The 11,728-nt window shown below is 30.6% G+C and overlaps 4 protein-coding genes across 4 annotated transcripts; 2 read left to right on the plus strand and 2 right to left on the minus strand. All coding sequences in view use genetic code 12, as the record gives it.

Annotated features, from left to right (window-relative positions):
• Positions 1 to 707: 707 nt before the first annotated feature.
• OPT8 (Opt8p) lies at positions 708 to 2,750 on the plus strand (the record flags this gene model as incomplete). Its single annotated transcript, XM_051757769.1, has 1 exon — positions 708 to 2,750. The coding sequence occupies one exon, from the start codon at positions 708 to 710 to the stop codon at positions 2,748 to 2,750; it is 2,043 nt and encodes a 680-aa protein (XP_051614461.1).
• Positions 2,751 to 2,967: 217 nt separating this feature from the next.
• Positions 2,968 to 4,755, minus strand: PBP2 (Pbp2p; the record flags this gene model as incomplete). Its single annotated transcript, XM_051757770.1, has 1 exon — positions 2,968 to 4,755. The coding sequence occupies one exon, from the start codon at positions 4,753 to 4,755 to the stop codon at positions 2,968 to 2,970; it is 1,788 nt and encodes a 595-aa protein (XP_051614462.1).
• A 1,067-nt stretch (positions 4,756 to 5,822) lies between these two features.
• Positions 5,823 to 7,757, minus strand: SAC6 (fimbrin; the record flags this gene model as incomplete). The annotated part of the gene is made up of 1 exon (XM_051757771.1): positions 5,823 to 7,757. One exon carries the CDS (start codon positions 7,755 to 7,757, stop codon positions 5,823 to 5,825), a length of 1,935 nt encoding a protein of 644 aa, XP_051614463.1.
• Positions 7,758 to 8,686: 929 nt separating this feature from the next.
• KGF55_003023 (PEP3) lies at positions 8,687 to 11,548 on the plus strand (the record flags this gene model as incomplete). The annotated part of the gene is made up of 1 exon (XM_051757772.1): positions 8,687 to 11,548. The coding sequence occupies one exon, from the start codon at positions 8,687 to 8,689 to the stop codon at positions 11,546 to 11,548; it is 2,862 nt and encodes a 953-aa protein (XP_051614464.1).
• Between the last annotated feature and the right edge of the window lie 180 nt (positions 11,549 to 11,728).

The raw sequence follows: 11,728 nt of genomic DNA on the forward strand, positions 1-11,728 counted from the left end.
ACTTAAAGGTAGCTGATTGACTTCTAAATCAGGGAAGAATTAACATTGGATAAGATTTCACGGGAGTTGATGAATTTAATGGTTGAACTAATCATTTTACTTCGTAAAGTTTGTTCGCCAGAATTATTGAGCGGATTCTGTCTTAAACAAATCGATACGAACCCTTTGTTTCAACAGTAAGCAAAAACTCAATCAATGAAAAACACTTCGGTCATTTTAATGGTACAGTATCATTATGGATAGTTCAGTTTCAAATATTTTAAAAAAAGGGTTGAACTTCTGAGTAATAGAGAATGGTTAATTTGGCTTAATTAGGAAACAAATTCCATTCAAATCATAAAAATAAGATTATTCATTGACAGTTGTGAAGCTCAACTTGCAATTTGTCTGGAGAATGGAAAGACCAACTCGACTATATACTGAGTAGCAAATCGAATATCTTGTCACCTGAAATGTAGTCTGGTCAATCAACTAAGTTGCAGCAACGATAAAGACGGAACTTTATTCTTTTTTAATTTTTTTTTTTTTTTTTTTTCTACATAGATCTACTTACAATTAGTAAAACAATCAATAGCTTAGTAATTTGTTGCAAGATCAAAGTAATCAGATCACAGAAGACAAGTAAACAAGTGAATTGTGCAGAAATAGTGAAAATTAACTGACCAACTTGAATATAAACGTTTCTTCAGACTATAGAAATAATAGAAATGTCAATAATACTAGAGGAAACACCACCCACCAAATCAAATAGTTATATCACTAAATTAAAACTACCCCAGGTGACATTACGATCAACGATAGTTGGTCTCTTGATTGGCTCAATTATACTAATATCAAATTTTCAATTTGGTTTACAGACAGGATGGGTTTCAATGATGTCACTTCCTGCAGCTTTATTGGGGTTTGCTATATTCAGATTAACTCCGATGTCTAAAAATTTCACTGATGTCGAGAATGTTTATATTCAATCTATTGCAGTTGCAGTTGGTACAGGTCCATTATGTTACGGATTCATAGGGATTATACCTGCAATTGAAAAATTTTTGAATGCTGACGAAACAGGATTGGGGCATAAAATATTTTTTTCAACAAAAGAATTAATTATTTGGTCAATGGGATTGGGATTGTTTGGTGTTTTTTTTGCAATTCCATTGAGAAGACAAGTTATCATAAAGGAGAAGTTACCATTTCCATCTGGAAGTGCCACTGCTACTTTGATTTCAGTATTACATGGTACTGAAATATATGATGATGAAGATGACACCAAAGAAGATCCAGAAGAAGACGAGGATGATTTGAATAAATCAGTTTTACAGCGTCAAACTTCATCATCTCAACTTTTGGAATCAATAAATTATAATTCAAATATGAGATCTTTGACTGCCACTTTTATTATTTCTTCAATTTATACAATTGCAAGTTTTTTCTTACCCGTCCTCAAAAAGATCCCAATATTTGGTACTTGGGCTTCAAATAATTATGAATGGAATATTCAGCCATCTCCAGCTTATATGGGACAAGGAATAATTATGGGATTACCAACAGTATCATATATGCTATTTGGAGCCGTACTTGGTTGGGCAATTTTAGCTCCTTTATCCAAATTTATGAACTGGGCACCGGGCCCTATTGATGATTGGATATCCGGTGGTCAAGGTTGGATTTTGTGGATTAGTTTAAGTATAATGGTTAGTGATTCATTGGTATCTTTTATTGTTTTGAGTATTAAAAGTATAAGGGACTTAGTCAAAGATTATAAAAAAAGGAAAGCTTCATATACTCAAGTTTTGGAGTTACAACAACGCCAGCGAGAATACAACTTACAACATCCTGATGAAGAACAAAGTGATGAAACTGTTGTTGTACCAATAAACGCGGCAGTTGAAGTACCTGCAAATTTTCTTATCTCAAATAAAGTAGCAATTATTGGAACTATTGGATCCACAATACTTTGTGTGATCACATTGAAGATTATCTTTGGTAAACTAATTCCACTTTATGCTTCCTTGACTGCAATTTTACTAGCAATGCTATTCAGTGTATTAGCTACAAGAACTTTAGGAGTTTCTGACATAAACCCTGTAAGTGGAATTGGAAAGTTATCACAGTTGATATTTGCATTCATAATTCCATCAAATCATCCATCTAAGATATTAATAAATTTGATATCTGGAGGAGTAGCTGAAGCAGGGGCACAACAAGCTGGTGATTTAATGCAAGACTTGAAAACGGGGCACTTAATTGGTGCATCTCCGAAAGCTCAATTTATTGCTCAAATTATTGGAACAGTATACCTGGTTTTTCTAAGTTCCATAATGTATAAAGTCTACATGAAAGTTTATACTATCCCCAGCGATACTTTCAGAATTCCCACTGCTATCATTTGGGTTGATTGTTCGAGATTAGTTACTGGTGAAGGATTACCTCCAAAAGCTATGGAATTTGCTATGTTTTTTGGAGTTATTTTTGGGCTAATCTCGTTACTTAAAAACACATTGGACTCAACTTCAAAATATTACAAGTATTTAGTCTACTTACCAAATGGAGTCGCAGTAGGGATAGGTATATACAATACCCCCAATTTTACATTAGCGAGATTTATTGGTGGGTTAATTGCTTATAATTGGCACAAAATTAGTGATAAAGGTAGAATTGGAATGATAATATTTAGTAGTGGATTAGTTCTAGGTGAGGGTTTGTTTTCTGGAGTTACTATGTTACTTACAAGTTTAGGAGTTAAACATTGGTAGATACTACTTTGATAAAACATATGGACGATATTTATTTTATAGACGTAATGACATTAATGTACGATAAAATTATTTATGATGATTAAATATCAATAGCCGCCAACTTAAATTTGTTAGATTGATTTTTACTCTACAAAAACTATTTCAAGGAAATATTTCATAACTTTTTATTAGACGACTCTACACAACTAAATACAAATAATTTGAAAGTTTTGTATTATCTCGTATTTCTTTCCCTATCAGCATTAATTCTTTGGTTAATCAAATAAATAGCCTTTTGAAACGAGTCCAACGATCCCGTTAAGGTTAATCTACGAATATTAGTTAAACCTCTACCACTTCCAAGCATAATGGATTGACCTCTATCTGGTTCAATTTTAACATAAGTACAACCACTATTTTCTCTGATATGCTTAATATTGTTTCCACCCTTACCAATAACTGACCCAATTGATGAATTTGCAACAAACACATCTTGATTAAATTTGTCACCAGTTTGTACCGGTTGATGAACAATAACCTCACCAATCATCGTATTACCATATTCGTCAGTATATTGACTTTGAGGTGGGATATTTGAGGAAGATATTGACGAAGGAGGTAAATTTGATGAAATTCCTCCTATTTGACCCATTCCGCCATATTGTTGTTGAGGAGGCATTGCTGGTTGAAACATCGATTGAAAATTATATTGTGGTGGTTGAGGAGGAGATTGCTGGGGTTGAAATGGTGATGGATTTTGATAACTACCTCCGCCAATAGGCACTGTATTTGCACCTCCACCGTAAGGCAGTTGTTGTGGATATCTTGGTTGTTGATGTTGTTGTTGTTGTTGATGGCTTGGATCGCCAAATGGATCAGTTTGTTGATAATTAGCCGTATTATACAAAATAACTTTATTTTTCTTCAATACATCTCTATGATCGTTGACAATTTGAGCAATATAATATACAGCGATATGAATAGCATCGGCAACTCCAACAACACTCAAAATCCTATCAGTGGAATAAGGCAATGGTGTTTCTGCAGCTTTTAATTTTGCTGCAGAATTTTCTTCGATTTCTCTAAATTTTGAACCTTGTTTACCTATTATAAATCCAATCAATGGATGTGGGATTAATAATTTCAAATTATATTGTTGACTTCTCATATTTGCTGGTTCATCTTCATCTTCATTCAAAATGGTTCTTACAATTAACCCAAAGGCTCTGGCAACGTTTTCTGGTGTACCTTTCACGGTTGTAATTCTTTCTGGAATTCCCTTTAAATTATCACTAACTTGAATTCTAACAGCAGCTTTTTCTCTCAAATGATTAATTTTTGATCCTTGTTTACCTACGATTGTACTAGCTTCTTTTACAGGACATAACATTCTAAATGAGATATCAGAATCTTTTTCCTTGAGATGACTCGAAACTGGTTTAGATGAAGTTGATGAGGATTCATAATCCTGTTCAAATGATTGTTGATGTTGAGGCTGTTGATGTTGAGGCTGTTGATGTTGCTGAGGTTGAATTGCGGTTGAAGAAGCTAATCCAGCTTGTTCTAAAAATGCTTCCACGGCACTTTGTGAATTAGCATTGTCAGATGAAAGATTATTATTTGTTTGAGAACTTGAATCATTTGGAAACACTGAATTCTGTAAAGATTTTAAAGTCTTTTCAATATCATCCTCATTTGCTTCTTCTTTTACTTTTGTCAATTGCTCTGATTCTTGACTGCCTTGATTTGCCGATTCTTCAACTGTTCTCTCTTCTTCATCTGCAGCTTCTTCTTTTTCCACGGTATTACCGATTGTAGGAGCTAATTCTTCATTTTCATTTTCAGTCTTAACAGCGGACTGTATTTGTTCACTGTCTAATGCTACTCTTTTGGAAGTATGAGAAGATGCGTCATTTAAGTTATTGTCATCCTCATTATTACGATCTGTTGAATCATCAACTTCTTCATTTTTTCGTTTCAAACCATTGCTAGTCTCTAACTGATGAGAATCCAATTCCGACATGATAATTATATTAAAAATTCAGATAAAGTTTTATAATTGTAAAAGTTTTATGCTTTAAAATATCAAATAAAAGACTAATAAGAATTCAGTACTAGAAATCAATTGAGTGAATGAAACAAAGTACAAGCAGATGATATAAGATGAAGATAGTGTAAAAAGTAGACACTTATTTCAATAAAGATAATTGTGAGGGTTGATTGATGAAAGTAATCGATGGTATTCAAATAATACTTGTGTATTTATTGAGTTGATATGTTGTATTGAGTTGTAAAATTTTTTTTTTCGAGTCAATTAAAAATTAATAATGCTGGTTGAAAAGGTCATGAAATTTGTGTAGATTTGCAAAAATGCACGCCTTTGAAATCACGTGTTGGTAACACTAAAGAATTGAATTATCATGTTAGATGAATATGAAATGGAGCTAGTATCGTAAACTAATGAGCTTCGGCAGAAAGTAAAAATTGCATGCATCTCAGTAGCTAAGACATGTAGATATATGCCGTTCAAAAAAAATTTAAGAGCGAAAGCATCAGGACTCACTGAGTCCTGAAATACATGATTTTTGCAACTAATTGTCGTGATCGAGATTGCTCATCGATTAAAACCAAGCTTATACTTTGCATCGACTATTAGCGAATCTTTTTTTGAATTTTATCATGTTATAAAAACACATGATTTAATAAAATCAAAAATTGTTAGTTTTTTTGAGACGGTTAAAAGTTGATGTCTAAAGTCTTTAGAGCGGAATAATAAAAGTAGTATTCTAATGCAATGAATATTTGTGATTGTGATATGATTAAAGTATAGCTAACATACTCAACTGCTCCCACTTACAAACACAAATTTTTTTAAATGAGTTAGTTGTTCTTCTTCGTTGCTGTATAGATGTTTTCTTGATTTCGTTGTATATTTGTGTCAAGTAACAAGCCATGTTTCAAGTTCGATTGCACAAAACTAAAATGTTTCGGAAATCAAAATTAGGATAACGTATTAGTTTACAGTATTTAATTCAAATTTCAAAATAATTTATACTTATACAATACTACAAAATATACAGACTCAAAAATTTATTTTTCAGACACAGCCATTAAACTACCAACAAAAGATAATATTAATCTTGATCTAACTTCATTAATATCTTCTGGAACTAACCAAATCAATGCACCTAACTTTCTAGCAATTGATATAGCTAATTTTGCATTGGCATATTTTTCATCATCCGATAAGTTATCTCCTTGATATACTAAATCATAATCTACATAACCTGGTTTTAATCCATTAAGAACATCTAATAAAAATAATCCATTAGATAATGAGGTATCTTTGAAGGATCTTATTTTATTTGATTTTGCATGAGAATTTGCCCATTTGAGAATATCACTATCGGTTAATTGAGATCCACCCTTACCTAACTCTGAAAGTGTATTAATTATATTTCTTCTCATCAATTGCCAAACCAATCCTAAAGTTAATAATTTATTACCATCAACTATATCTGATCCTTCAATACCTACCAATGAGAACCCATTAGATTTACCAATTTCAACTCCATAATTCGTATTCTCCAAAGCCTTGAATCTGGTTACTTCACCTCCATTTGCTGGTTTTTTGTTCACATGTTTGAAGGATACACTTCCTGGTAATACTTTATCATATGCTTGTAACAATACCAAACCATCTTTTAAATCCTCAAAAAGTGATACAACAGGAGGATCAACATCTAATGAATTTAACCATAATGTAAAAACACGAGCTTCTCTTTCACCCTCCGCATCGAATTCTTCAATTTCAATCTTTTCATGTTCTTCAATTGGATCTAATCCTGGATAATTATTAAATAAATTTGCAACGAAAGCTAAGTTCAATTTAGGATTACCTGAAACTAATGAATTTGGAGTTAAATATTTACGGCAGCCTATCTTATCTGCATTATTTAAGATTTGTTCAGCTCTTTGTGTTAAATTTGTTGTTTTCAAAGGCGATAAGTCACAAACGTCAGGTTTTAATTGGTTTAATAAAACTGTGTAATTTTCACCATCACTAATATCTTTACTAAAATTTGAAACTCTTCTATTAGAATTTGCGTTTTTTAAATGATAGTTGAACCAACGTAATAAAATTTGTTCTGGTGGTAATCTCAAGAATTGTTCTAATGTTTCATCGTCTTCTAAAAGTCTATATAATTCAGGATGATATTTTATATCAACTTTACTCAACAAACCCCTTCTAATAATTTGCCAGATCAATCCCAATATTAAATGTTCTTTACCGTCAATAATATCTTCTGAATGAACATTCACAACAACACATCCAATTGCTTTAGCTGAGTTGATTACAATATTTGCATTTTCAGACATTTGAAAATTGTTTAATTGTTTTTTATTTTTAGGTAAATTTAACACTCTTGTATCTATTGTATCAGGAACTGAATCATTGATTAATTTACTCAATACTAAACCATCCCTACATTCATCAAAAATTTGAAAAGTTTCTGTGTCAAATGGTAATCTATCGCCTATCTCAGAATCTCCAGATAACACGGAATTGATATGTCTTGTGAATTCAGTTCTCTCTTCATCATTTATAGTATGTGTTGTACCTGAGGTCTTACCTTCAATATAAGTTTTATTTTTCGTATTTGCAGTTGGAATTGGTGGAGCAGCTTTCTTATTTAATTTCCCAGGTGAAAACACCTCTGGCTGTTGTGAAACATTATTATCTATTGTTTCTTCTCCTCCATTATTTTGTTCTTTCAATTTCGCAATCAATTCGACATAATCATCTAGTTCAACATGACCAGAAGCATCAACATCAACATGTTTCAAAGTTTCTCTTGTTTGATCGTAAGAATACTGTCCTTTTTTACTTATGTTATTTATGACATCCTTCTTTTCAACCCAACCTTTATCATCCAAGTCAATTGCTCTAAAGTCTTCAATTATATTGAATAAATCAGATTGTTGTAAGATTGGGAATTTTTTTTGTAATTTCAACACATTCATTTTCGAAATTCAAGTTGTTTTTGAGTCAATTGGCTTGAATACGATATGTTTTAATAGTTGTTGTTAATTGTTAATTGCTGTTGACTGCTATTGGGTGTGACTCAGTGTAGTTTGGGGAGTTATTGAAAGAGTGGTTTTTTGAACTGGAATTATTAATAGCAATTGTTTTGTGTGAGCAAATTGCAAGTAAATCAAAAAAAGGAGTTCTAGAGAACTTTAGTTATTAAATATTAAAACTTCAAACGTATTTTATTGCGGATGATATAGATACTAGTGATAGCTATACTCTGAGTCTGACTTTTAAATAGAGTAGCATATGAAAGGAACTATACTCAACAGTTTCTCCTATTCATTACTATTCAATCATCGGTCAAATATGGTCATTCAAATATAGCTTTTGCAGTAAAAATGTATTGAGGCACAGTAAATTAAAAGTAGAAGTCAATAGATAAACGTGAATTGTCTAATACTCATTAGCTTGAAATTAAATAGTTGTTGCAATAGCTGAATTTTGAATATCTTGGGTGAAACCAATGATAATTGTCTTTTAGTTTCCACTTGTGGTAAATCGAAGCTGTAAATACACACAAATGCATTGACATTGATTTGATTTTTTGATCACGAAATCTTTACAATCTCTTAAGTGAGTCCTAGACAAAGCATACAATGTAAAATTGAGGAGTTATTAAGTACATGTATGATTTATTTAATCGTTTAGACATAAGCATGAAAATGGTGTATCGGTATAAAATCCCGCGAGAAAGTATACTAAAACTCTGGAAATTCAAAACAGATAAGTCGAACAACTAAAGCGAGAAACTGGATTATCAGATATCAAATCCTCAATTACAAACTATGTAATTTATTATCACAACCACAAACTTAATTCAACCTTGTCATAGAAGCATTTCTTTACCAAATTATATCGTATGAATGCTTTATCTAAGCAGAGAAAATCATCACCATCACTTAATGGTTCTTTAAACTCATCCCACTATACAACACATTCATTAGATCAACATCAAATTTCAATATATAATAATTTACAACAACCAACATTCGAAATAAAATTAGTTCAATTACAATTTCAATTAAGCAATGATTTACAAAAACTATTAGTATCAAATAGTTTGATGTATTTGTTCACACTGAACTTATTATATAAAATTGATTTAAACAATCCTTCACAAGTTTTAAAATACAATCTACCTTCGAATGATGTAATCACAAACTCTTGGATAAATTCGACTGGGGAACACTTAATTATTAAGACCAAATTCATACAATATTACTATTTAAACACTAAATATAAGAATTTCAAAGCATTGAACAAACTAAAGAATTTTGATATTGATCATATCACGTTTATACCAAGTACCACATTACTATTATCAACTTCGTCAGGAGTAGTTTATTTATGTACTTTGAAACCTCATATAGATGATCATAACAATAAGAAAAGTGATATTCTACATTTGAAACAGATTCATAAATTCGAACCTCAAATTCAAGGTGTTTTAGTATCTAACACTCAAATTAATGTAATTGCACAATTTAAAGTATATACTTGGGCAACTTTCGATTTACAATATGAAGAACTACTAAAAGTATTCAAAACTCAACCAACTGTAAAAGATATTTTACATCATAGTAATACTTATTTGTTCACCACAAGGAATGATAAATTTTTATTTTTATCCAATGAAATAACTACAAACGATGACGAAATTTTCATCCACAAGTTAAACGATTCACTTCAGGATATAATCATGACCCCTCATCATTTAATTGGGTATACTGCTGAGAACCAAATCCACATTCACAATAAGCTAAATCAAGATTTGAAGACGTTACCATTTGAGAATGAATCAATCAAGGGTATTGTTTGTGACGATAATACATACTGGATATACACAAATAATAATATTTATGAATTACTAATTTATAACGAAAATTCTTCCGTATGGTACGATTATTATTTAATGAATAAATTTGATGAAGCCTTAAACTATTTGGATGATAATGAAGAAAACTTTTTCAAAAGAGATTTAGTGTTAATAAAACAAGGTTATGATTATTTAACAAAAGGGGGATTTGGTATAGAAACTACGAATAAAGATTTGATACTTTTACAAGAAAAAGGAATAAAATTATTGGCTAAACTGACAGAACCATTTGAAAAAGTTTGTCTAATGTTAATTAGATCAAATTCAACAAGGTTACTAATTGATTACCTTTTGACCAAGTATATGCTAAATAAGAAGAATAGAGTAAGAGCTGTCATACTATCAACATGGATTATTGAATTAATGAATAGAATAAATGATGAAAGATTTTACGAATATACTAAGAAGAACTTCAAACATTTTGACAAGAAGTCAATTTTCGGCGTGTTAAATAAAGATGAGAAAGCTTTATTTTACGCTGAATTAATTGAAGATTATAAATTCATATTAGACTATCATATGGAAAATAAGAATTGGGAGCTCGCAACAAAGACTTTAATCAAATTATATACAAATGATGAACTTGAAGAAGTATATCGAACTTCAAGTCAATTTCTACTAAACTATCCTAAAATAATTGAGACTTGGCTTAAATTCGATGAGTTAGATTTTGATAAATTTTTACCAGCGTTATTGATCTATATTGATAAAAACAAGAATTTATCAATCAGTAAAAATTATGCTGTACGGTTTTTACAAAAGGTTCATGACAAAGGTTTTAAGCTGAAGAATCTTAACAATTACTATTTATCAGTATTAATCACTTATCAAACAACAGAACAGGACACTATTAATCATTTAATTATCAAATTTATAACTAATGAAAAATCTTACGATCAAAATTTTATATTAAGATTATGTATACTCAACAAGAAATTACATCCAGCGATTTTGATATTTATAGATATGGGTTTATTCGAACAAGCCTTAGATCATGCTTTAAAAAATAACTCGGTTGAAATGGGAGAAATTGTGTTGAACAAGTACGAAGAGATAATAGATGAGGCCAAGGAGAATCACGAAGAAGAAGTAGAAAATGATCATTTCATAAAGTTGGAGAAGGATAGCTACAACATACGTAGGAAGTTATGGTTAAATTTCTCAAAATATATGATAAATAATATATGCCTGGGTGAAAAAATTGGGATTGAAAATTTGGATAATTCAAAGAATAAACTAAATTCACTGTTAAATTATATCTTGAGTAACTCACCATTGAGTTTGAAAGATTTGTTACCTTTATTCCCAGAAACTGTAATGATAAACGAATTTAAAGATGAAATCATTAACTCCTTGAACGACTATAAAAGAAATTTACAGGAGATTAATTTAAGAATTCAAGATAATTATGGATTGTTGACCAATTTGAAGAGGGAAGTTTCGAAAGAAAACACTAAAGATTATGAATCTTCAATAACAATTTCACCAGGATCATCTTGTCAATTATGTAAAAATTTATTGATCACCAAGAACCTAATCTTTTTCAAAAATTGTGGTCATGGATTTCACAAAGAATGTTTAATCCGTTACTATTTTAAGTCAAAAGGTAATTATAATTTCAAAAAAGTGTATCAACAATTTTTAAAATTGAATAAAAAATCTCCTACTGAAGAAACAACCAATAATAACGAGCATCAACAACAGGTTGATCTTAAAAATCAGATTGACGAAATGCTTTGCAAGGAATGTGTGTTATGTAACGAGTCGAACATTAACAATGTTGATGTTGGATTCCTAGATGATTATAATTTCAATGTTGAAGAAATGAAATCTTGGAGTCTATGATATCATTAGGTAAATAAAAATTCAATGTAATGTCTGTTTTAGTCATATGAGACATTAGCATTAAACTGCGACAAATAAATTAAAACAAGCCGCATCTCAAACAAAATAATTTATTTACTCTACTCCATCTCTTAAATTGACAACCTCTTCTCATTATATCATTCCTTACGGCTACAAACA

The sequence above is a fragment of the Candida pseudojiufengensis genome (assembly GCF_024610245.1).
Source record: "Candida pseudojiufengensis strain CBS 10847 chromosome Unknown scaffold4, whole genome shotgun sequence".
Classification (NCBI taxonomy): Eukaryota; Fungi; Ascomycota; class Pichiomycetes; order Serinales; family Debaryomycetaceae; genus Lodderomyces; species Lodderomyces pseudojiufengensis.